At 42.8% G+C, this 26,678-nt stretch overlaps 1 protein-coding gene and 3 non-coding genes across 4 annotated transcripts; all 4 read left to right on the top strand.

Annotated features, from left to right (window-relative positions):
• The first annotated feature begins 2,079 nt into the window (after nucleotides 1–2,079).
• On the top strand, nucleotides 2,080–2,201 carry TRNAL-CAA (transfer RNA leucine (anticodon CAA)). The gene is made up of 2 exons: nucleotides 2,080–2,117; nucleotides 2,156–2,201. It is a non-coding gene; the product is annotated as a tRNA-Leu (tRNA).
• Nucleotides 2,202–2,644: 443 nt separating this feature from the next.
• Nucleotides 2,645–2,766, top strand: TRNAL-CAA (transfer RNA leucine (anticodon CAA)). Its single transcript has 2 exons — nucleotides 2,645–2,682; nucleotides 2,721–2,766. It is a non-coding gene; the product is annotated as a tRNA-Leu (tRNA).
• Nucleotides 2,767–3,587: 821 nt separating this feature from the next.
• On the top strand, nucleotides 3,588–3,709 carry TRNAL-CAA (transfer RNA leucine (anticodon CAA)). The gene is made up of 2 exons: nucleotides 3,588–3,625; nucleotides 3,664–3,709. It is a non-coding gene; the product is annotated as a tRNA-Leu (tRNA).
• A 20,537-nt stretch (nucleotides 3,710–24,246) lies between these two features.
• On the top strand, nucleotides 24,247–25,563 carry LOC149674290 (uncharacterized protein F54H12.2-like). Its single transcript, XM_089838636.1, has one exon. It carries the CDS (start codon nucleotides 24,247–24,249, stop codon nucleotides 25,561–25,563), a length of 1,317 nt encoding a protein of 438 aa, XP_089694762.1.
• The last annotated feature ends 1,115 nt before the right edge of the window (nucleotides 25,564–26,678 follow it).

Consider the following 26,678-nt stretch of genomic DNA (forward strand, 5'->3'; position numbering starts at 1 on the left):
AAAATCACGTCAGGAAGGCCGAGCGGTCTAAGGCGCCAGACTCAAGGGGCTTAGCTTCCTTCGTTCACGATGTGAATCTGTGAATTCTGGTCCTCGTATGAGGGCGTGGGTTCGAATCCCACTTCAGACACGATATGTTTTATGAAAATAACTGGAAGAGATGTAATTTTAAAACGTCCAAATTACACTAAACCACGTCAGGATGGCCGAGCGGTCTAGGGCGCCAGACTCAAGGGGCTTAGCTTCCTTCGTTCACGATGTGAATCTGTGAATTCTGGTCCTCGTATGAGGGCGTGGGTTCGAATCCCACTTCTGACACGATATGTTTTATGAAATAACTGGAAGAGATGTAATTTTAAAACGTCCAAATTACACAAAACCATGTCAGGATTGCCTAGCTGTCTAAGGCTACAGATTCAAGGGTTCTTAGTTTCATTGGGTCACGATGTCAATCTGTGTATTCTGGTCCTCGTTTGAGAGAGTGGGTTCGAATTCCACTTCTGACACGATATGTTTTATGAAAATAACTGGAAGAGATGTAATTTTAAAGCGTCCAAGTTACACAACATCACGTCAGGATGGCCGAGCGGTCTAAGGCGCCAGACTCAAGGGGCTTAGCTTCCTTCGTTCACGGTGTGAATCTGTGAATTCTGGTCCTCGTATGAGGGCGCGGTTTCGAATCCCACTTCTGACACGATATGTTTTATGAAAATAACTGGAAGAGATGTAATTTAAAACGTCCAAATTACACAAAACCATGTCAGGATTGCCGAGCTGTCTAAGGCGACAGACTCAAGGGTTCTTAGTTTCATTGGTTAACGATTTCAATCTGTGTATTCTGGTCCTCGTATGGGGGCGCGGGTTCGAATAACACTTCTGACACGATATGTTTTATAAAAATAACTGGGAGAGATGTAATTTTAAAACGTCCAAATTACACTAAACCACATCAGGATGGCCGAGCGGTCTAAGGCGCCAGACTCAAGGGGCTTAGCTTCCTTCGTTCACGATGTGAATCTGTGAATTCTGGTCCTCGTATGAGGGCGTGGGTTCGAATCCCACTTCTGACACGATATGTTTTATGAAAATAACTGGAAGAGATGTAATTTTAAAACGTCCAAATTACACAAAATCACGTCAGGATGACCGAACGGTCTATGGCGGCAGACTCAAGGGTTCTTAGTTTCATTGGTTAACGATTTCAATCTGTGTATTCTGGTCCTCTTATGAGGGCGCGGGTTCGAATAACACTTCTGACACGATATGTTTTATAAAAATAACTGGGAGAGATGTAATTTTAAAACGTCCAAATTACACTAAACCACATCAGGATGGCCGAGCGGTCTAAGGCTACAGATTCAAGGGTTCTTAGTTTCATTGGTTCACGTTGTCAATCTGTGTATTCTGGTCCTCGTATGAGGGCGTGGGTTCGAATCCCACTTCAGACACGATATGTTTTATGAAAATAACTGGAAGAGATGTAATTTTAAAACGTCCAAATTACACAAAATCACGTCAGGAAGGCCGAGCGGTCTAAGGCGCCAGACTCAAGGGGCTTAGCTTCCTTCGTTCACGATGTGAATCTGTGAATTCTGGTCCTCGTATGAGGGCGTGGGTTCGAATCCCACTTCAGACACGATATGTTTTATGAAAATAACTGGAAGAGATGTAATTTTAAAACGTCCAAATTACACTAAACCACGTCAGGATGGCCGAGCGGTCTAGGGCGCCAGACTCAAGGGGCTTAGCTTCCTTCGTTCACGATGTGAATCTGTGAATTCTGGGCCTCGTATGAGGGCGCGGTTTCGAATCCCACTTCTGACACGATAAGTTTTATGAAAATAACTGGAAGAGATGTAATTTTGAAACGTCCAAATTACACAAAACCATGTCAGTATTGCCGAGCTGTCTAAGGCTACAGATTCAAGGGTTCTAAGTTTCATTGGGTCACGATGTGAATCTGTGTATTCTGGTCCTCGTTTGAGAGAGTGGGTTCGAATTCCACTTCTGACACGATATGTTTTATGAAAATAACTGGAAGAGATGTAATTTTATAGCGTCCAAATTACACAACATCACGTCAGGATGGCCGAGCGGTCTAAGGCGCCAGACTCAAAGGGCTTAGCTTCCTTCGTTCACGATGTGAATCTGTGAATTCTGGTCCTCGTATGAGGGCGCGGGTTCGAATCCCACTCCTGACACGATATGTTTTATAAAAATAACTGGGAGAGATGTAATTTTGAAACGTCCAAATTACACTACACCACGTCAGGATGGCCGAGCGGTTTAAGGCACCAGACTCAAGGGGCTTAGCTTCCTTCGTTCACGATGTGAATCTGTGAATTCTGGTCCTCGTATGAGGGCGCGGGTTCGAATCCCACTTCTGACACTATATGTTTTATGAAAATAACTGGAAGAGATGTAATTTTAAAACGTCCAAATTACACAAAATCACGTCAGGATGACCGAGCGGTCTAAGGCGACAGACTCAAGGGTTCTAAGTTTCATTGGTTAACGATTTCAATCTGTGTATTCTGGTCCTCGTATGAGGGCGCGGGTTCGAATCTCGCTTCTGACACGATATGTTTTATAAAAATAACTGGGAGAGATAAAATTTTAAAACGTCCAAATTACACTAAACCACGTCAGGATGGCCGAGCGGTCTAAGGCGCCAGACTCAAGGGGCTTAGCTTCGTTCGTTCACGATGTGAATCTGTGAATTCTGGTCCTCGTATGAGGGCGTGGGTTCAAATCCCACTTCTGACACGATATGTTTTATGAAAATAACTGGAAGAGATGTAATTTTAAAGTGTCCAAATTACACAACATCACGTCAGGATGGCCGAGCGGTCTAAGGCGACAGACTCAAGGGTTCTTAGTTTCATTAGTTCACGTTGTCAATCTGTGTGTTTTGGGCCTCGTATGAGGGCGTGGGTTCGAATCCCACTTCTGACACTATATGTTTTATGAAAATAACTGGAAGAGATGTAATTTTAAAACGTCCAAATCACACAAAACCATGTCAGGATTGCCGAGCGGTCTAAGGCTACAGATTCAAGGGTTCTTAGTTTCATTGGTTCACGATGTCAATCTGTGTATTCTGGGCCTCGTATGAGGGCGTGCGTTCGAATCCCACTTCTTAAACGATATGTTTTATGAAAATAACTGGGAGAGATGTAATTTTAAAACGACCAAATTACACTAAACCACGTCAGGATGACCGAGCGGTCTAAGGCGACAGACTCAAGGGTTCTTAGTTTCATTGGTTCACGATGTGAATCTGTGTATTCTGGGCCTCGTATGAGGGCGTGGGTTCGAATTCCACTTTTGACATGATATGTTATATGAAAATAACTGGAAGAGATGTAATTTTCAAACGTCCAAATTACACAAAATCACGTCAGGATGGCAGAGCGGTCTAAGGCGCCAGACTCAAGGGGCTTAGCTTCCTTCGTTCACGATGTGAATCTGTGAATTCTGTTCCTCGTATGAGGGCGTGGGTTCGAATCCCACTTCTGACACGATATGTTTTATGAAAATAACTGGAAGAGATGTAATTTTAAAACGTCCAAATTACACTAAACCACGTCAGGATGGCCGAGCGGTCTAAGGCGCCAGACTCAAGAGGCTTAGCTTCCTTCGTTCACGATGTGAATCTGTGAATTCTGGTCCTCGTATGAGGGCGTGGGTTCGAATCCCACTTCTGACACGATATGTTTTATGAAAATAACTGGAAGAGATGTAATTTTAAAACGTCCAAATTACACTAAACCACGTCAGGATGGCCGAGCGGTCTAAGGCGCCAGACTCAAGGGGCTTAGCTTCCTTCGTTCACGATGTGAATCTGTGATTTCTGGTCCTCGTATGAGGGCGTGGGTTCGAATACCACTTCTGACACGATATGTTTTATGAAAATAACTGGAAGAGATGTAATTTTAAAACGTCCAAATTACACAAAATCACGTCAGGATGGCCGAGCGGTCTAAGGCGCCAGACTCAAGGGGCTTAGCTTCCTTCGTTCACGATGTGAATCTGTGAATTCTGGTCCTCGTATGAGGGCGTGGGTTCGAATTCCACTTCTGACACGATATGCTTTATGAAAATAACTGGAAGAGATGTAATTTTAAAACGTCCAAATTACACTAAACCACGTCAGGATGACCGAGCGGTCTAAGGCGACAGACTCAAGGGTTCTTAGTTTCATTGGTTCACGATGTCAATCTGTGTATTCTGGGCCTCATATGAGGGCGTGGGTTCGAATCCCACTTCTGACACGATATGTTTTATGAAAATAACTGGAAGAGATGTAATTTAAAACGTCCAAATTACACAAAATCGCGTCAGGATGGCCGAGCGGTCTAAGGCGACAGACTCAAGGGTTCTTAGTTTCATTGGTTCACGATGTCAATCTGTGTGTTCTGGGCCTCGTATGAGGGCGTAGGTTCGAATCCTACTTCTGACACTATATGTTTTATGAAAATAACTGGAAGAGATGTAATTTTAAAACGTCCAAATTACACAAAACCATGTCAGGATTGCCGAGCGGTCTAAGGCTACAGATTCAAGGGTTCTTAGTTTCATTGGTTCACGATGTCAATCTGTGTATTCTGGGCCTCGTATGAGGGCGTGCGTTCGAATCCCACTTCTGAAACGATATGTTTTATGAAAATAACTGGGAGAGATGTAATTTTAAAACGACCAAATTACACAACATCACGTCAGGATGGCCGAGCGGTCTAAGGCGCCAGACTCAAAGGGCTTAGCTTCCTTCGTTCACCATGTGAATCTGTGAATTCTGGTCCTCGTATGAGGGCGCGGGTTCGAATCCCACTTCTGACACTATATGTTTTATGAAAATAACTGGAAGAGATGTAATTTTAAAACGTCCAAATTACACAAAATCACGTCAGGATGACCGAGCGGTCTAAGGCGACAGACTCAAGGGTTCTTAGTTTCATTGGTTAACGATTTCAATCTGTGTATTCTGGTCCGCGTATGAGGGCGCGGGTTCGAATCCCACTTCTGACACGATATGTTTTATAAAAATAACTGGGAGAGATGTAATTTTAAAACGTCCAAATTACACTAAACCACGTCAGGATGACCGAGCGGTCTAAGGCGCCAGACTCAAGGAGCTTAGCTTCCTTCGTTCACGATGTGAATCTGTGATTTCTGGTCCTCGTATGAGGGCGTGAGTTCGAATCCCACTTCTGACACGATATGTTTTATGAAAATAACTGGAAGAGATGTAATTTTAAAACGTCCAAATTACACAAAATCACGTCAGGATGGCCGAGCTGTCTAAGGCGCCAGACTCAAGGGGCTTAGCTTCCTTCGTTCACAATGTGAATCTGTGAATTCTGGTCCTCGTATGAGGGCGTGGGTTCGAATTCCACTTCTGACACGATATGTTTTATGAAAATAACTGGAAGAGATGTAATTTTAAAACGTCCAAATTACACAAAATCACGTCAGGATGGCCGAGCTGTCTAAGGCGCCAGACTCAAGGGGCTTAGCTTCCTTCGTTCACGATGTCAATCTGTGAATTCTGGTCCTCGTATGAGGGCGTGGGTTCGAATTCCACTTCTGACACGATATGTTTTATGAAAATAACTGGAAGAGATGTAATTTTAAAACGTCCAAATTACACAAAATTACGTCAGGATGGCCGAGCTGTCTAAGGCGCCAGACTCAAGGGGCTTAGCTTCCTTCGTTCACGATGTTAATCTGTGAATTCTGGTCCTCGTATGAGGGCGTTGGTTCGAATCCCACTTCTGACACGATATGTTTTATGAAAATAACTGGAAGAGATGTAATTTTAAAACGTCCAAATTACACTAAACCACGTCAGGATGACCGAGCGGTCTAAGGCGACAGACTCAAGGGTTCTTAGTTTCATTGGTTCACGATGTCAATCTGTGTATTCTGGGCCTCGTATGAGGGCGTGCGTTCGAATCCCACTTCTGAAACGATATGTTTTATGAAAATAACTGGGAGAGATGTAATTTTAAAACGACCAAATTACACAACATCACGTCAGGATGGCCGAGCGGTCTAAGGCGCCAGACTCAAAGGGCTTAGCTTCCTTCGTTCACCATGTGAATCTGTGAATTCTGGTCCTCGTATGAGGGCGCGGGTTCGAATCCCACTTCTGACACTATATGTTTTATGAAAATAACTGGAAGAGATGTAATTTTAAAACGTCCAAATTACACTAAACCACGTCAGGATGACCGAGCGGTCTAAGGCGACAGACTCAAGGGTTCTTAGTTTCATTGGTTCACGATGTCAATCTGTGTGTTCTGGGCCTCGAATGAGGGCGTGGGTTCGAATCCCACTTCTGACACGATATGTTTTATGAAAATAACTGGAAGAGATGTAATTTTAAAACGTCCAAATTACACAAAACCATGTCAGGATTGCCGAGCGGTCTAAGGCTACAGATTCAAGGGTTCTTAGTTTCATTGGTTCACGATGTCAATCTGTGTATTCTGGGCCTCGTATGAGGGCGTGCGTTCGAATCCCACTTCTGAAACGATATGTTTTATGAAAATAACTGGGAGAGATGTAATTTTAAAACGACCAAATTACACAACATCACGTCAGGATGGCCGAGCGGTCTAAGGCGCCAGACTCAAAGGGCTTAGCTTCCTTCGTTCACCATGTGAATCTGTGAATTGTGGTCCTCGTATGAGGGCGCGGGTTCGAATCCCACTTCTGACACTATATGTTTTATGAAAATAACTGGAAGAGATGTAATTTTAAAACGTCCAAATTACACAAAATCACGTCAGGATGACCGAGCGGTCTAAGGCGACAGACTCAAGGGTTCTTAGTTTCATTGGTTAACGATTTCAATCTGTGTATTCTGGTCCGCGGATGAGGGCGCGGGTTCGAATCCCACTTCTGACACGATATGTTTTATAAAAATAACTGGGAGAGATGTAATTTTAAAACGTCCAAATTATACTAAACCACGTCAGGATGACCGAGCGGTCTAAGGCGCCAGACTCAAGGGGCTTAGCTTCCTTCGTTCACGATGTGAATCTGTGAATTCTGGTCCTCGTATGAGGGCGTGAGTTCGAATCCCACTTCTGACACGGTATGTTTTATGAAAATAACTGGAAGAGATGTAATTTTAAAACGTCCAAATTACACAAAATCACGTCAGGATGGCCGAGCTGTCTAAGGCGCCAGACTCAAGGGGCTTAGCTTCCTTCGTTCACAATGTGAATCTGTGAATTCTGGTCCTCGTATGAGGGCGTGGGTTCGAATTCCACTTCTGACACGATATGTTTTATGAAAATAACTGGAAGAGATGTAATTTTAAAACGTCCAAATTACACAAAACCATGTCAGGATTGCCGAGCTGTCTAAAGCTACAGATTCAAGGGTTCTTAGTTTCATTGGGTCACGATGTGAATCTGTGTATTCTGGTCCTCGTTTGAGAGAGTGGGTTCGAATTCCACTTCTGACACGATATGTTATATGAAAATAACTGGAAGAGATGTAATTTTAAAACGTCCAAATTACACAAAACCATGTCAGGATTGCCGAGCGGTCTAAGGCTACAGATTCAAGGGTTCTTAGTTTCATTGGTTCACGATGTCAATCTGTGTATTCTGGCCCTCGAATGAGGGCGTGGGTTCGAATCCCACTTCTGACACGATATGTTTTATGAAAATAACTGGAAGAGATGTAATTTTAAAGCGTCCAAATTACACAACATCACGTCAGGATGGCCGAGCGGTCTAAGGCGCCAGACTCAAGGGGCTTAGCTTCCTTCGTTCACGATGTGAATATTTGAATTGTGGTCCTCGTATGAGGGCGCGGGTTCGAATCCCACTTCTGACACTATATGTTTTATGAAAATAACTGGAAGAGATGTAATTTTAAAACGTCCAAATTACACAAAATCACGTCAGGATGACCGAGCGGTCTAAGGCGACAGACTCAAGGGTTCTTAGTTTCATTGGTTAACGATTTCAATCTGTGTATTCTGGTCCGCGGATGAGGGCGCGGGTTCGAATCCCACTTCTGACACGATATGTTTTATAAAAATAACTGGGAGAGATGTAATTTTAAAACGTCCAAATTATACTAAACCACGTCAGGATGACCGAGCGGTCTAAGGCGCCAGACTCAAGGGGCTTAGCTTCCTTCGTTCACGATGTGAATCTGTGAATTCTGGTCCTCGTATGAGGGCGTGAGTTCGAATCCCACTTCTGACACGGTATGTTTTATGAAAATAACTGGAAGAGATGTAATTTTAAAACGTCCAAATTACACAAAATCACGTCAGGATGGCCGAGCTGTCTAAGGCGCCAGACTCAAGGGGCTTAGCTTCCTTCGTTCACAATGTGAATCTGTGAATTCTGGTCCTCGTATGAGGGCGTGGGTTCGAATTCCACTTCTGACACGATATGTTTTATGAAAATAACTGGAAGAGATGTAATTTTAAAACGTCCAAATTACACAAAATCACGTCAGGATGGCCGAGCTGTCTAAGGCGCCAGACTCAAGGGGCTTAGCTTCCTTCGTTCACGATGTCAATCTGTGAATTCTGGTCCTCGTATGAGGGCGTGGGTTCGAATTCCACTTCTGACACGATATGTTTTATGAAAATAACTGGAAGAGATGTAATTTTAAAACGTCCAAATTACACAAAATTACGTCAGGATGGCCGAGCTGTCTAAGGCGCCAGACTCAAGGGGCTTAGCTTCCTTCGTTCACGATGTTAATCTGTGAATTCTGGTCCTCGTATGAGGGCGTTGGCTCGAATCCCACTTCTGACACGATATGTTTTATGAAAATAACTGGAAGAGATGTAATTTTAAAACGTCCAAATTACACTAAACCACGTCAGGATGACCGAGCGGTCTAAGGCGACAGACTCAAGGGTTCTTAGTTTCATTGGTTCACGATGTCAATCTGTGTGTTCTGGGCCTCGAATGAGGGCGTGGGTTCGAATCCCACTTCTGACACGATATGTTTTATGAAAATAACTGGAAGAGATGTAATTTTAAAACGTCCAAATTACACAAAACCATGTCAGGATTGCCGAGCGGTCTAAGGCTACAGATTCAAGGGTTCTTAGTTTCATTGGTTCACGATGTCAATCTGTGTATTCTGGGCCTCGTATGAGGGCGTGCGTTCGAATCCCACTTCTAAAACGATATGTTTTATGAAAATAACTGGGAGAGATGTAATTTTAAAACGACCAAATTACACAACATCACGTCAGGATGGCCGAGCGGTCTAAGGCGCCAGACTCAAAGGGCTTAGCTTCCTTCGTTCACCATGTGAATCTGTGAATTCTGGTCCTCGTATGAGGGCGCGGGTTCGAATCCCACTTCTGACACTATATGTTTTATGAAAATAACTGGAAGAGATGTAATTTTAAAACGTCCAAATTACACTAAACCACGTCAGGATGACCGAGCGGTCTAAGGCGACAGACTCAAGGGTTCTTAGTTTCATTGGTTCACGATGTCAATCTGTGTGTTCTGGGCCTCGAATGAGGGCGTGGGTTCGAATCCCACTTCTGACACGATATGTTTTATGAAAATAACTGGAAGAGATGTAATTTTAAAACGTCCAAATTACACAAAACCATGTCAGGATTGCCGAGCGGTCTAAGGCTACATATTCAAGGGTTCTTAGTTTCATTGGTTCACGATGTCAATCTGTGTATTCTGGGCCTCGTATGAGGGCGTGCGTTCGAATCCCACTTCTGAAACGATATGTTTTATGAAAATAACTGGGAGAGATGTAATTTTAAAACGACCAAATTACACAACATCACGTCAGGATGGCCGAGCGGTCTAAGGCGCCAGACTCAAAGGGCTTAGCTTCCTTCGTTCACCATGTGAATCTGTGAATTCTGGTCCTCGTATGAGGGCGCGGGTTCGAATCCCACTTCTGACACTATATGTTTTATGAAAATAACTGGAAAAGATGTAATTTTAAAACGTCCAAATTACACAAAATCACGTCAGGATGACCGAGCGGTCTAAGGCGACAGACTCAAGGGTTCTTAGTTTCATTGGTTAACGATTTCAATCTGTGTATTCTGGTCCGCGGATGAGGGCGCGGGTTCGAATCCCACTTCTGACACGATATGTTTTATAAAAATAACTGGGAGAGATGTAATTTTAAAACGTCCAAATTACACTAAACCACGTCAGGATGACCGAGCGGTCTAAGGCGCCAGACTCAAGGGGCTTAGCTTCCTTCGTTCACGATGTGAATCTGTGAATTCTGGTCCTCGTATGAGGGCGTGAGTTCGAATCCCACTTCTGACACGATATGTTTTATGAAAATAACTGGAAGAGATGTAATTTTAAAACGTCCAAATTACACAAAATCACGTCAGGATGGCCGAGCTGTCTAAGGCGCCAGACTCAAGGGGCTTAGCTTCCTTCGTTCACAATGTGAATCTGTGAATTCTGGTCCTCGTATGAGGGCGTGGGTTCGAATTCCACTTCTGACACGATATGTTTTATGAAAATAACTGGAAGAGATGTAATTTTAAAACGTCCAAATTACACAAAATCACGTCAGGATGGCCGAGCTGTCTAAGGCGCCAGACTCAAGGGGCTTAGCTTCCTTCGTTCACGATGTCAATCTGTGAATTCTGGTCCTCGTATGAGGGCGTGGGTTCGAATTCCACTTCTGACACGATATGTTTTATGAAAATAACTGGAAGAGATGTAATTTTAAAACGTCCAAATTACACAAAATCACGTCAGGATGGCCGAGCGGTCTAAGGCGCCAGACTCAAAGGGCTTAGCTTCCTTCGTTCACCATGTGAATCTGTGAATTCTGGTCCTCGTATGAGGGCGCGGGTTCGAATCCCACTTCTGACACTATATGTTTTATGAAAATAACTGGAAGAGATGTAATTTTAAAACGTCCAAATTACACTAAACCACGTCAGGATGACCGAGCGGTCTAAGGCGACAGACTCAAGGGTTCTTAGTTTCATTGGTTCACGATGTCAATCTGTGTGTTCTGGGCCTCGAATGAGGGCGTGGGTTCGAATCCCACTTCTGACACGATATGTTTTATGAAAATAACTGGAAGAGATGTAATTTTAAAACGTCCAAATTACACAAAACCATGTCAGGATTGCCGAGCGGTCTAAGGCTACAGATTCAAGGGTTCTTAGTTTCATTGGTTCACGATGTCAATCTGTGTATTCTGGGCCTCGTATGAGGGCGTGCGTTCGAATCCCACTTCTGAAACGATATGTTTTATGAAAATAACTGGGAGAGATGTAATTTTAAAACGACCAAATTACACAACATCACGTCAGGATGGCCGAGCGGTCTAAGGCGCCAGACTCAAAGGGCTTAGCTTCCTTCGTTCACCATGTGAATCTGTGAATTCTGGTCCTCGTATGAGGGCGCGGGTTCGAATCCCACTTCTGACACTATATGTTTTATGAAAATAACTGGAAAAGATGTAATTTTAAAACGTCCAAATTACACAAAATCACGTCAGGATGACCGAGCGGTCTAAGGCGACAGACTCAAGGGTTCTTAGTTTCATTGGTTAACGATTTCAATCTGTGTATTCTGGTCCGCGGATGAGGGCGCGGGTTCGAATCCCACTTCTGACACGATATGTTTTATAAAAATAACTGGGAGAGATGTAATTTTAAAACGTCCAAATTACACTAAACCACGTCAGGATGACCGAGCGGTCTAAGGCGCCAGACTCAAGGGGCTTAGCTTCCTTCGTTCACGATGTGAATCTGTGAATTCTGGTCCTCGTATGAGGGCGTGAGTTCGAATCCCACTTCTGACACGATATGTTTTATGAAAATAACTGGAAGAGATGTAATTTTAAAACGTCCAAATTACACAAAATCACGTCAGGATGGCCGAGCTGTCTAAGGCGCCAGACTCAAGGGGCTTAGCTTCCTTCGTTCACAATGTGAATCTGTGAATTCTGGTCCTCGTATGAGGGCGTGGGTTCGAATTCCACTTCTGACACGATATGTTTTATGAAAATAACTGGAAGAGATGTAATTTTAAAACGTCCAAATTACACAAAATCACGTCAGGATGGCCGAGCTGTCTAAGGCGCCAGACTCAAGGGGCTTAGCTTCCTTCGTTCACGATGTCAATCTGTGAATTCTGGTCCTCGTATGAGGGCGTGGGTTCGAATTCCACTTCTGACACGATATGTTTTATGAAAATAACTGGAAGAGATGTAATTTTAAAACGTCCAAATTACACAAAATTACGTCAGGATGGCCGAGCTGTCTAAGGCGCCAGACTCAAGGGGCTTAGCTTCCTTCGTTCACGATGTTAATCTGTGAATTCTGGTCCTCGTATGAGGGCGTTGGCTCGAATCCCACTTCTGACACGATATGTTTTATGAAAATAACTGGAAGAGATGTAATTTTAAAACGTCCAAATTACACTAAACCACGTCAGGATGACCGAGCGGTCTAAGGCGACAGACTCAAGGGTTCTTAGTTTCATTGGTTCACGATGTCAATCTGTGTGTTCTGGGCCTCGAATGAGGGCGTGGGTTCGAATCCCACTTCTGACACGATATGTTTTATGAAAATAACTGGAAGAGATGTAATTTTAAAACGTCCAAATTACACAAAACCATGTCAGGATTGCCGAGCGGTCTAAGGCTACAGATTCAAGGGTTCTTAGTTTCATTGGTTCACGATGTCAATCTGTGTATTCTGGGCCTCGTATGAGGGCGTGCGTTCGAATCCCACTTCTAAAACGATATGTTTTATGAAAATAACTGGGAGAGATGTAATTTTAAAACGACCAAATTACACAACATCACGTCAGGATGGCCGAGCGGTCTAAGGCGCCAGACTCAAAGGGCTTAGCTTCCTTCGTTCACCATGTGAATCTGTGAATTCTGGTCCTCGTATGAGGGCGCGGGTTCGAATCCCACTTCTGACACTATATGTTTTATGAAAATAACTGGAAGAGATGTAATTTTAAAACGTCCAAATTACACTAAACCACGTCAGGATGACCGAGCGGTCTAAGGCGACAGACTCAAGGGTTCTTAGTTTCATTGGTTCACGATGTCAATCTGTGTGTTCTGGGCCTCGAATGAGGGCGTGGGTTCGAATCCCACTTCTGACACGATATGTTTTATGAAAATAACTGGAAGAGATGTAATTTTAAAACGTCCAAATTACACAAAACCATGTCAGGATTGCCGAGCGGTCTAAGGCTACAGATTCAAGGGTTCTTAGTTTCATTGGTTCACGATGTCAATCTGTGTATTCTGGGCCTCGTATGAGGGCGTGCGTTCGAATCCCACTTCTGAAACGATATGTTTTATGAAAATAACTGGGAGAGATGTAATTTTAAAACGACCAAATTACACAACATCACGTCAGGATGGCCGAGCGGTCTAAGGCGCCAGACTCAAAGGGCTTAGCTTCCTTCGTTCACCATGTGAATCTGTGAATTCTGGTCCTCGTATGAGGGCGCGGGTTCGAATCCCACTTCTGACACTATATGTTTTATGAAAATAACTGGAAGAGATGTAATTTTAAAACGTCCAAATTACACAAAATCACGTCAGGATGACCGAGCGGTCTAAGGCGACAGACTCAAGGGTTCTTAGTTTCATTGGTTAACGATTTCAATCTGTGTATTCTGGTCCGCGTATGAGGGCGCGGGTTCGAATCCCACTTCTGACACGAAATGTTTTATAAAAATAACTGGGAGAGATGTAATTTTAAAACGTCCAAATTACACTAAACCACGTCAGGATGACCGAGCGGTCTAAGGCGCCAGATTCAAGGGTTCTTAGTTTCATTGGTTCACGATGTCAATCTGTGTGTTCTGGGCCTCGAATGAGGGCGTGGGTTCGAATCCCACTTCTGACACGATATGTTTTATGAAAATAACTTGAAGAGATGTAATTTTAAAACGTCCAAATTACACAAAACCATGTCAGGATTGCCGAGCGGTCTAAGGCTACAGATTCAAGGGTTCTTAGCTTCATTGGTTTACGATGTCAATCTGTGTATTCTGGGCCTCGTATGAGGGCGTGGGTTCGAATCCCACTTCTGACACGATATGTTTTATGAAAATAACTGGAAGAGATGTAATTTTGAAACGTCCAAATTACACAAAATCACGTGAGGATGGCCGAGCGGTCTAAGGCGCCAGGCTCAAGGGGCTTAGCTTCCTTCGTTCACGATGTGAATCTGTGTTATTCTGGGCCTCGTATGAGGGCGTGGATTCGAATCCCACTTCTGACACGATATGTTTTATGAAAATAACTGGAAGAGATGTAATTTTAAAACGTCCAAATTACACAAAACCATGTCAGGATTGCCGAGCTGTCTAAGGCTACAGATTCAAGGGTTCTTAGTTTCATTGGTTCACGATGTCAATCTGTGTATTCTGGGCCTCGTATGAGGGCGCGGGTTCGAATCCCACTTCTGACACTATATGTTTTATGAAAATAACTGGAAGAGATGTAATTTTAAAACGTCCAAATTACACAAAATCACGTCAGGATGACCGAGCGGTCTAAGGCGACAGACTCAAGGGTTCTTAGTTTCATTGGTTAACGATTTCAATCTGTGTATTCTGGTCCGCGTATGAGGGCGCGGGTTCGAATCCCACTTCTGACACGATATGTTTTATAAAAATAACTGGGAGAGATGTAATTTTAAAACGTCCAAATTACACTAAACCACGTCAGGATGACCGAGCGGTCTAAGGCGCCAGACTCAAGGGGCTTAGCTTCCTTCGTTCACGATGTGAATCTGTGAATTCTGGTCCTCGTATGAGGGCGTGAGTTCGAATCCCACTTCTGACACGATATGTTTTATGAAAATAACTGGAAGAGATGTAATTTTAAAACGTCCAAATTACACAAAATCACGTCAGGATGGCCGAGCTGTCTAAGGCGCCAGACTCAAGGGGCTTAGCTTCCTTCGTTCACAATGTGAATCTGTGAATTCTGGTCCTCGTATGAGGGCGTGGGTTCGAATTCCACTTCTGACACGATATGTTTTATGAAAATAACTGGAAGAGATGTAATTTTAAAACTCCAAATTACACAAAATCACGTCAGGATGGCCGAGCGGTCTAAGGCGCCAGGCTCAAGGGTCTTAGCTTCCTTCGTTCACGATGTGAATCTGTGTTATTTTGGGCCTCGTATGAGGGCGTGGGTTCGAATCCCACTTCTGACACGATATGTTTTTATAAATAACTGGAAGAGATGTAATTTTAAAACGTCCAAATTACACAAAATCACGTCAGGATGGCCGAGCTGTCTAAGGCGCCAGACTCAAGGGGCTTAGCTTCCTTCGTTCACGATGTGAATCTGTGAATTCTGGTCCTCGTATGAGGGCGTGGGTTCGAATTCCACTTCTGACACGATATGTTTTATGAAAATAACTGGAAGAGATGTAATTTTAAAACGTCCAAATTACACAAAATTACGTCAGGATGGCCGAGCTGTCTAAGGCGCCAGACTCAAGGGGCTTAGCTTCCTTCGTTCACGATGTTAATCTGTGAATTCTGGTCCTCGTATGAGGGCGTTGGTTCGAATCCCACTTCTGACACGATATGTTTTATGAAAATAACTGGAAGAGATGTAATTTTAAAACGTCCAAATTACACTAAACCACGTCAGGATGACCGAGCGGTCTAAGGCGACAGACTCAAGGGTTCTTAGTTTCATTGGTTCACGATGTCAATCTGTGTGTTCTGGGCCTCGAATGAGGGCGTGGGTTCGAATCCCACTTCTGACACGATATGTTTTATGAAAATAACTTGAAGAGATGTAATTTTAAAACGTCCAAATTACACAAAACCATGTCAGGATTGCCGAGCGGTCTAAGGCTACAGATTCAAGGGTTCTTAGCTTCATTGGTTTACGATGTCAATCTGTGTATTCTGGGCCTCGTATGAGGGCGTGGGTTCGAATCCCACTTCTGACACGATATGTTTTATGAAAATAACTGGAAGAGATGTAATTTTGAAACGTCCAAATTACACAAAATCACGTGAGGATGGCCGAGCGGTCTAAGGCGCCAGGCTCAAGGGGCTTAGCTTCCTTCGTTCACGATGTGAATCTGTGTTATTCTGGGCCTCGTATGAGGGCGTGGATTCGAATCCCACTTCTGACACGATATGTTTTATGAAAATAACTGGAAGAGATGTAATTTTAAAACGTCCAAATTACACAAAACCATGTCAGGATTGCCGAGCTGTCTAAGGCTACAGATTCAAGGGTTCTTAGTTTCATTGGTTCACGATGTCAATCTGTGTATTCTGGGCCTCGTATGAGGGCGTGGGTTCGAATCCCACTTCTGACACGATATGTTTTATGAAAATAACTGGAAGAGATGTAATTTTAAAACGTCCAAATTACACAAAATCACGTCAGGATGACCGAGCGGTCTAAGGCGACAGACTCAAGGGGCTTAGCTTCCTTCGTTCACGATGTGAATCTGTGAATTCTGGTCCTCGTATGAGGGCGTGGGTTCGAATTCCACTTCTGACACGATATGTTTTATGAAAATAACTGGAAGAGATGTAATTTTAAAACGTCCAAATTACACAAAATTACGTCAGGATGGCCGAGCTGTCTAAGGCGCCAGACTCAAGGGGCTTAGCTTCCTTCGTTCACGATGTTAATCTGTGAATTCTGGTCCTCGTATGAGGGCGTTGGTTCGAATCCCACTTCTGACACGATATGGTTTATGAAAATAACTGGAAGAGATGTAATTTTAAAACGTCCAAATTACACTAAACCACGTCAGGATGACCGAGCGGTCTAAGGCGACAGACTCAAGGGTTCTTAGTTTCATTGGTTCACGATGTCAATCTGTGTGTTCTGGGCCTCGAATGAGGGCGTGGGTTCGAATCCCACTTCTGACACGATATGTTTTATGAAAATAACTTGAAGAGATGTAATTTTAAAACGTCCAAATTACACAAAACCATGTCAGGATTGCCGAGCTGTCTATGGCTACAGATTCAAAGGTTCTTAGTTTCATTGGTTCACGATGTCAATCTGTGTATTCTGGGCCTCGTATGAGGGCGTGGGTTCGAATCCCACTTCTGACACGATATGTTTTATGAAAATAACTGGAAGAGATGTAATTTTAAAACGTCCAAATTACACAAAATCACGTCAGGATGACCGAGCGGTCTAAGGCGACAGACTCAAGGGTTCTTAGTTTCATTGGTTAACGATTTCAATCTGTGTATTCTGGGCCTCGTATGAGGGCGTGGGTTCGAATCCCACTTCTGACACGATATGTTTTATGAAAATAACTGGATGAGATGTAATTTTAAAACGTCCAAATTACACTAAACCACGTCAGGATGACCGAGCGGTCTAAGGCGACAGACTCAAGGGTTCTTAGTTTCATTGGTTCACGATGTCAACCTGTGTATTTTGGTCCACGTTTGAGAGAGTGGTTTCGAATTCTACTTCTGACACGATATATTTTATGAAAATAACTGGAAGAGATTGTTGTATAATGTAGAAACTGAACTGAACTGATTTATATGATAGAACTGAACTATGTACCTCAGGCAGGCCTATATAATAAGAGTACGAACTAACAAGAGAGTTAGTCATTCCTTAACCTGTAAATATGTTAATACGACGAGCACTGAATAAAGTCGATATAATTATTGTTATGTTTTAATTAGTCGTGTTATTAAGAAGTCGATAACACAACATGGTGTCAGAAGTTTGTTCGACCGGTTTATAAATACGTTTCGTTTTTCCCGCGCCCTGCGTTCGCGTTTCGCGTTACGATCGACCGAGGCTTAGTGTTGTTTTGCCCGCGTCGTGGACGTGTTTCTCACAGTCGCGAGTCCTCTATTCCGAGTCGTGTTAAACCCAGTTAATTAAAACCTTTATGGCTCTACCAGCGTATCCAGTCGTTTCGACGGTGGCTTTTCAAGTTACTCCTCCGGAGCCATTTAACTTTTGCTTGTCCGAATGATTTGCCTTCCTGGAAACGGCACTTTGAGCGCTTTCGGAAAGCGTCGGGCCTCAGCGCGAAAGATGACGAAGAACAGGTCAACGCACTCATCTACCTCATGGGCGATAAAGCAGATGACATATTCAGTTCCTTCAGTCTGGCTGTCGAGGCTCAGACCGCCTTTCAACTGGTCCTTAACAAGTTTGAAGGTCATTTCATTATTCGTCGGAATACCATTTATGAGAGGGCCAAATTCAACACTCGCTTTCAAAAGGAGGGCGAGACCGCTGACGAGTTCATCACATCCGTATATGCCATGGCAGAACATTGTAACTACGGCGCTCTTAAGGATGAATTAATCCGTGATCGTATTGTGGTGGGCATTTCTAACAATGCATTGTCAGAGAGGTTACAAGATGACGAAAATCTATCGCTGGAGCAAGCCATCCAGAGAGTTCGAAGCTCAGAAGACAGACGAAGAGAGCAGCTGGAGTTGAATGGTGCGTTAGCCACTGAAACCAGTCAAGTTTACCAACTGAGAAGTCGCGATCGTAGAAAATTTACACCGCAAACCCAACGATCACGTTTCAAGAATACCTCACAGTCCAGAAAACCAAACAGGAGGTTTTCAAACGACCTCACATTATGTTGCCATCGGTGCGGAGACGAGGACAACCATCCAAGAGACAAATGCCTTGCCAGGGGTGCCAAATGGTACAATTGCAACGATATCGGCCATTATTCCAAGGTATGCCGTCGTCCATCACAAATCCATGAGGTCGAGGCCGATTCTTTCTATGTGGGATCCATCACGGCAATGAACGCAACTAGGATCAAGGGCCAGAAGATGGTTCAGGACGCTTCTCTCCGGAATTATATTCCTATGGAAGAAATTTACCTCATGCCAGTGGCAAGCGAACGGAAGGTAAAATGGATGGTCCCAGTATAAATCAACGGGAGGTTAATTGAATTCAAAGTCGACACTGGTGCTGAGGTTAGCGCGATTCCCATGGAACTGTATGAGTCTACGCTGAAGAACCACCAATTGCTCACGTCAGACAAATTATTGTATGGTCCAGGGAAAATTCGATTAAACACTACGGGGCGAATCACGGCCAAGCTACGATACAAGAACGTCGTGACAAACTCCTATCTTTATGTCATTCAAAACCTTAAAATACCGTTATTGGGCTTATCCGACAGTGAAGACTTATCACTAGTAAAAATGATTGAAGAAATTAAACCGGGCACCTTAATCAATCCACTTGAAGAGTTTCCAGATCTGTTCGGGCGCCTGGGCAAGATGAAAACTCCCTATACAATTCGATTTGATCCTATTGCCAAGCCTTTTGCGTTGACCACTCCAAGAAGAGTTCCGTTAGCTCTCTTAACAGAAACCAAGGCAGAATTAGACAGAATGGTCGCACGTGGCGTGATATCATTAATCGAAGAACCCACAGATTGGTGTGCTCCAATGGTTATAGTACTGAAGAATCAACCGAAAGGGTTCCGTAAAGATGCAGAGACGAGTGCTAACGAAACATCTATGCACGAGGAAGCAAAAACACCCAGTTTACTTATCTGCGTCGACTTCACCCATCTGAACAAATATATCCGTCGGGAACGTTATCAAATGCCAGCAGTGGATCACGTCTTGGGGCAGCTGGCGGAAGCCAAGATTTTTTCAAAGTTGGACGCGAACAGTGGGTATTGGCAAATCCCATTGGATAAGAAATCAGCACCACTTACAACTTTTATCACACCATTTGGACGTTTTTATTTCAATCGACTACCATTTGGCCTTAGTTCAGCATCAGAACACTTCCAGCGTCAAATCAGCCATGCACTCGAAGGGGTTTCTGGAAATGTGAACCTCCAAGATGACATACTAGTATATGGAACGGATCAAGATGACCACGACGCTCGCCTGAGACATACGTTACGTAATTTGGAAAAGGCGGGTGTGACACTCAATCTCGAAAAATGCGAATTTTCTGTCACAAGAGTCAAGTTTTTGGGTCACACGATTGATGGAGAGGGAATTAAGCCGGATGACGACAAAATAAAAGCCATCACACGAATGAAGCCACCGGAAGACGCAACGCAACTACGAAGATTTCTTGGGATGGCTAATTACCTAGGAAAATTTATTCCACACATGGCGGAGATTGCGCAAACGCTAAATGCGTTGCTGAGCATCAAAAATCAGTGGCTGTGGTCTGACGTTCAGCAAGACGCTTTTACCAAACTTCAACGAATCCTCTCGTCGAAACCGGTATTGTCTCCATTTGATCCTAAGAACAGATCCATCCTTTCTGCTGATGCATCATCGTTCGGCATTGGCGCCGTACTACGTCAACAGCAGCCCGACGGCTCTCTCAGGGTAGTGGCGTATGGATCAAAGACATTAAGTCCGGCTGAACAAAGATACGCACAAATTGAGAAGGAAGCGCTAGCCATGGTGTGGGCATGTGAGAGATTCAAGGACTACATCGTCGGGGTAAAAGTAGACATAGAGACCGATCATAAACCTTTGGTTGCCATTATGCAAACAAAGCCACTTGACGACTTATCCCCTCGTTTGCAACGCCTTCGAATCCGTCTGATGCGATATGTTTATGAAGTCAGCTACGTTCCCGGAAAACAGCTAATAATTGCAGACACCTTATCTCGACGCCCGTTACCAGATGTAGGAGCCACTGAGCTTGAAGACGAAGTAACTGCTCATGTGCAACTAGTCATCTCAAGCATACTAGTATCAGACGTCCGCTTGTCAGAGATATGGGTTGCACAACAGGAAGATGAGACCTGCAAGAAACTTCAACAATATACTCAAGTCGGTTGGCCTATACCAAGCGATGTTCACCAAACTCTTCGAAAATATCTTCCGTTCCGCGATGAAATAACAATTCAACAGGGCTTACTCATGAAAGGCCCAAGGATTCTGGTACCGGATGCCCTTCGGAGGGATATTCTCGAGAAGATACACGAAGGTCATCAGGGCATTACTAAATGCCGGGCACGAGCAAAGTCCGCTGTTTGGTGAGTAGTAAACCCACCGAAATATGGAGTGTTAATAAGGTCATTTAAGTATGCCGCAAGCCTTCTAGCGCGCTAGGCTCGCGCGAGAATTCACGCGTGAGTCTAGCGCGGGGGAAAACCGGTTTTTTATCCGGGTGGGTTTCTCTGACTTCTTTTATTGGTCGATAGTGGGGGTCGCCAATTGATTAGGTCTTTGTTAATTGGTTAAAGGGTTAAGGGCGTGAACTTCTTTAGTCGTGACGTAATCGCCAGACAGAGTTTTGTCTGATAAAAGAGTGCTTTCTTCATCTCGGTTATTCGCCTTGAAGAGAGCAGTGACTTCTAATGCAGATCTTCTTACACAGTATGCGTTATATAGTGACGTATCAACGATTCAAAGGGCGCGAGGATTTCCAATATATGGTCGCGTATCTTTTAGATCAATGCACTATGTATACAATATGTTTCGAACACCGAGTATCTGAAAGTGGAAAAAATCGCTCGTGTTACTAAGAAATGCACGATATATGAAGATAAACCTCCTGAACATCAAGGTATCAAGTACCAGAATCAGACAGAAATTTTGAAACGAATAATATTTGACAATAGTACCATTATTTTGGAGGACTTACATGGCGGACTTTTATTTACCCGATTGGGTCACGGTATAAATCAAACAAGAGTTAGAGCCCCGGAAACGGATTCACCGGTGCCATTGTGTTTAGAAGAAAAAGCCGAATTTTACGGAAATGACTTTGTAAAATATTTACGGGAAGAAATGAGGAAATTAGGGGTTCTCGATAGTAACTACGAGGAACAATTATCCTTTTTATTTCCAGGTAGTCATTAATGTACGGGGTGGGTTTCTCTAAATTCGTTTTTTGCTCGATAGTGGGGGTCGCCAATTGGTTAGGTCATTGTTAATGGGTTTTTTAGGACGTGTCTGTACTTGTCTTTAGTCGTGACGTAATCACCAGACAGAGTTTTGTCTGATAAGAGAGTGCTCTCTTTCTTTATCTCGGTTATTCGACGAACGCCTTGAAGAGAGCAGTGACTTCCGAGGGGAATCTTACAGAATGCGCTATATAGTGACGTATCAACGATTCAAAGGGCGCGACGATTTCCAATATATGGTCGCGTATCTTTTAGATCAATGCGCTATGTATACAATATGTTTCGAACACCAAGTATCTGAAAGTGGAAAAATCGCTCGTGTTACGAAGAAATGCCCTATGTTTAAAGATAGAGAGCCTCAAGTAAAAGATATCGAGTACTAAAATCAGACTGAAACTATTCATATTACCTAGGAGTACCATTATTTTGGAGGAATTAGATGACGGACTGTTATTTACCCGATTGGGTCACGGTATAAATCAAACAAGAGTTAAAGCCCCGGAAACGGATTCACCGGCGCCATTGTGTTTAGAAGAAAAAGCCGAATTTTACGGAAATGACTTTATAAAATACATACAGGAACAAATGAGTAAATTCGTTACTCCCGATTGTTTTTATCATGAACATCTACCCGTTTTATTTCCAAGTATATGTTAATGTAATCTTCTCTATAACGTAGGAAGCGCTTAAGGTTGCTCTCGGTGTAGTGGTTAGCGCGTTTGTTCGCCAATCAATAGGTCGCGAGATCGAACCCCGCTCTAACCATCACTTCGAGTTCAACCTTTTATTTCTAAATAAAATTGAAAAACGTGTAAATCCTCATTCATTTTTAAATAAAATATCAATTATGTCGGTCAATTCTTTTTTCGTTACTCTGTTAAGTGATAAAACTGATGAATATCCCGATAATTCACAATCGTCTTTCACGGTGAAATTAGGTAAACCAATTATTCTTTCAAACGAATGGGAAATTGGTTTATCGCAAATATTAACACCGAAAATTTCAACCGTAATAGACAATACCTGTAACTCTTTCGAAATACAGGTACCTGAACAATATTTAACGAATGATGGCTGGGACGTTAGAAGAGTAGAGTTAATACCGCAAAAGTACGAAGGTTCGAAATATAAAAATGGAAACGCCGTATTTTTTTCAATGCAGAATAAACTGGTGCGTGACTTAACCGTTCAGCTTGAAAAACAGAATTTTCCCGTGAAAATACAGGTTATAGATATGTCAGTTCCGACTGGGCCTCCTATCAAGAGAGTTAAATTATCAGTCGATGCCGGTCACCAGGCCAGGCTAGCTCCTGGCCCTCTGGCTCAGGTTTTAGGATTCGAAACGGACGAGTACATTACTGGAGAATACATTTGCCCCATTCCATTGTCTCAACAAGCTAGAAATATTACGATAAACTGCACCAATAATTATATCGAGATATAATTGAAAAAAACTTTAAAACTTCAAAATCGTATGGTAACGGTAAAGATCCCTGAGGGACCCTTGAGTGTCGACGCCCTATTGGAAGCTATGAATAGAGCGATACCCGAAGCTCATCAATCTCGGTTTAATTTCTCGTTAAACGATAACGGTACCGTTCGAATAATGACTGATAAGGAATGCACCGTGCTTTTTAGAGGCGTTCGTAACAAATTAGGTTCTATGTTAGGATTCGGTGACCAAACTAATCGTCTATTAGGGTCTGCAAATGCCAACTTCAAACCGGATTTAGTCAGTCAATATTTATACGTTTACACTGATCTGATATACCCCCAGTTTATTGGCTCTGGTTTCAAACCTCTTCTACGCGTCATTCGCACTAAAAACGATACGTCGGAGAAAATTATCACGTACGATACTATAGACTATTATCCTATAAGATCCAACGAAATTGAAACTATCAAAAATGATATTAGAGACGAAGCCGACGCTCCTATATCCTTTATATCGGATCGCATCATTATCAAAATTCACTTTAGACGACATGTCTCGACCTAATAGGTACGTGTCCTATTATCAGGAACAGTTCCTTGGATCTCCACCAGGTGTATTAGTGCAACAAAGATTTGGTTTAGGAGGCATTTTTAGAGCTTTGATGAGAATGTTAACTCCTCTAGCGAAACCGATAGCTAAGAGCGTGGGTAAAGAAGCTTTAGGACTTGGTGGAAGGTTTATTCAAGATTTGAGCGCTGGAGAAGAACCCAAGAGAGCGTTCAAAAGGAATCTAAAAATAGCGGGCTCAAATTTAATTCATAAAGCGGGTGATAGTCTGGCTAATTCTCAGTACGGGTCTGGTATTCGACGGAAACGTCAGAAGATACGAAAGAAGAAAAGTAGATCAAAGGCCGATTTTTTATCGTAAAACAAGATGGCCCAATTCGAAGGCATGATGGGGGAATTAGACCTATTCGCGACACCCCCTTTGAACGCTAACATTATAACTAGTAGCAACGAAAGTTATCAACCTTTAAGCTCCGTAACGGATAGTGGACCTTTGGAATTTTTTGTCCCTGGCACGAGCGAACATTATATCGACCTTTCTAAAACTAGATTAAGGCTAAAGGTCAGGGTGCTCCATTCGGACGGCACCACCGTACCAGCGGCTGAAAAAAAAGTAGCTCCGGTTAATCTTTTACACGCCGCTCTCTTTTCCCTAATAGACGTCTTTTTAGGAAACACGAGCGTTCAGTCCCCTAACCAAGGAGCCCCTTATATGGCTTATCTCGAGAATTTATTAAATTACGGTATAGATGCTAAAGAAAGCCAACTAAATCTCGGGTTATATTATAAGGATAATCCGATCGATCCCGAATACGCCTGGGTGGCAGCCAATAATAATCTAACTACCAATGGGATATTAAGAAGAGGCGAGAGAGCCAAGGTATCGAGTACGATTCATTTATACGCCCCGTTACACGTTGATATTTGTCGCTTAAATCGTTTCCTATTGAATAATGTAGACGTTAGATTTAGACTTATTCGATCCGAACCAGAGTTTTGCGTAATATCGAAAGAAGCCGCTGATAAGAAATATAAAGTGGTTATCGATAATGCCTCACTATACGTTAAAAGACTAAAAATAAATCCCGAAATAATGTTAGCCCACGCTACAGTATTAGAGAAAACCAGCGCCATCTATCCTTTGAATCAAACAGTCGTGAAAACCTTTTCAATTCCAACTGGAATGAACGACGTTAATCGAGAAAACGTCTTCTTAGGTAAAATACCTCAAAGAGTAATCATGGGCCTAGTTCGAACCTCGGCATTTAATGGTAATCATTCTTTAAACCCCTTTAATTTTGAAACTTTTGATCTTAATTACCTATCCGTTAACGTCGGTACTGATACCTATCCTTCGGAAGCCTTTACGCCTGATTACGAAAACAATCTATACACTCGAGAGTACATGTCGTTGTTCACCTCTCTAAACACATACAGAAAAAACAATGGAAATTTTATCACGTACGAAGAGTCCAAAAAAGGTTACGCTTTGTATCGCCTAGATTTAAGCCCGGATGAAAATGCGGGGGCTAGTCATCTTTCTTTGCCCCGACAAGGAAATCTACGTATCAATATGAAATTTAAAGACAAATTGCCACACAATGTCACGTGCATAATTTATTCCGAATTTGAAAATTCTATCATGATAACTAGGGATCGCTCGGTGTTATTTAATCCCGAGTAAAAAGGCTCTATATAACCTCTGATTTAAGAAGCATTCTCTCATAACCGGTTAGAGATGAATCAAGTACACTACCTATCGGAGAAGCAGAACATTTACGTTGGAAGCGGAATTCTTCCCGTCTTCAATGTCAAACGACTCGATACTAAAACCGAAGCGTCTTTCGACAGTTGTATTTGGAATAGTATATGGACTTTCGTAGCGGATATTGACGTTTTCTTTAACGGAATAACGGAACGATTTCTGACCTGGTTAGTTGACGGTACTCAGAGAGTTAAACTGGAATGCTTCGTATGTCAAAGAGGAAAAATAGTTGACATTCGTCAATATATTAGAGGATCGAATAATAGATATAATATTCTATTCTCAACATCGAAAGGATTTTCATTAAATAAAGACAGTTGGTTAAGGTTAAAGAACTTGAAAAACGTTATTGGTATCGAGTTTAAGCGGAAAGAAGAGGCCAGAGAAATAATGAAGAAAATTATCTTGGACAGTTTAACCAATATTTTATTTAATTTGACTGACTCGTGCGAAAATATCAGCTGTCATAACGAAATCGCCCACGATGTCACTTGTTTACCCACGGATACTAATTGGAGTGAGAGAGTGGAGAAAAACCTAATTAGAGCTATTCCGTTGCTTAACTACGAAAGAATTCTAGAATCCTTTGTCGAGGAATACGGAGATTACGAAGACGACGTCTCTATTTTATTTAACGATATTCTTGGAAATTTTGTCGGTCTAAAAACTGAACTAATGTACGGGTAATGTTACCGAAAAAATATATATCACTCTTATCTCGCGTGTATTGGGTCATGGATTACTCTAAGGCGTCTGAAAATATTCCGAGAGGATTTGAAATCGTTGGAATGCGTTACCTCGGAGAAGAGCAAAATGAATTTAATATCGAAATTGCTCGATAAACGGTGCCAAGGGACCAGGAGATATTCGCCAGAGAACCACCACTACCGAAGCTAATGTCCTAAATGATCCAGTGTCAAGGGTATGAAATATTTGTTAAGTAATATAGATGTTTTGAGTAAATACGCCTACGTTATACCTATTAAAAACAAGACTTCCGCGGAAGTTATAAGAGCTTTCAAAATAATACATAA

The sequence above is a fragment of the Phalangium opilio genome, unplaced genomic scaffold (genome assembly GCF_054372755.1).
Source record: "Phalangium opilio isolate 3A_F unplaced genomic scaffold, DU_Popi_V2 ptg000046l_1, whole genome shotgun sequence".
NCBI lineage: Eukaryota > Metazoa > Arthropoda > Arachnida > Opiliones > Phalangiidae > Phalangium > Phalangium opilio.

What these genes read in the sequence shown, in the direction of transcription:
- LOC149674290 (XM_089838636.1), top strand. Translation starts at nt 24,247, where the DNA reads ATGGCCCAATTCGAAGGCATGATGGGGGAATTAGACCTATTCGCGACA.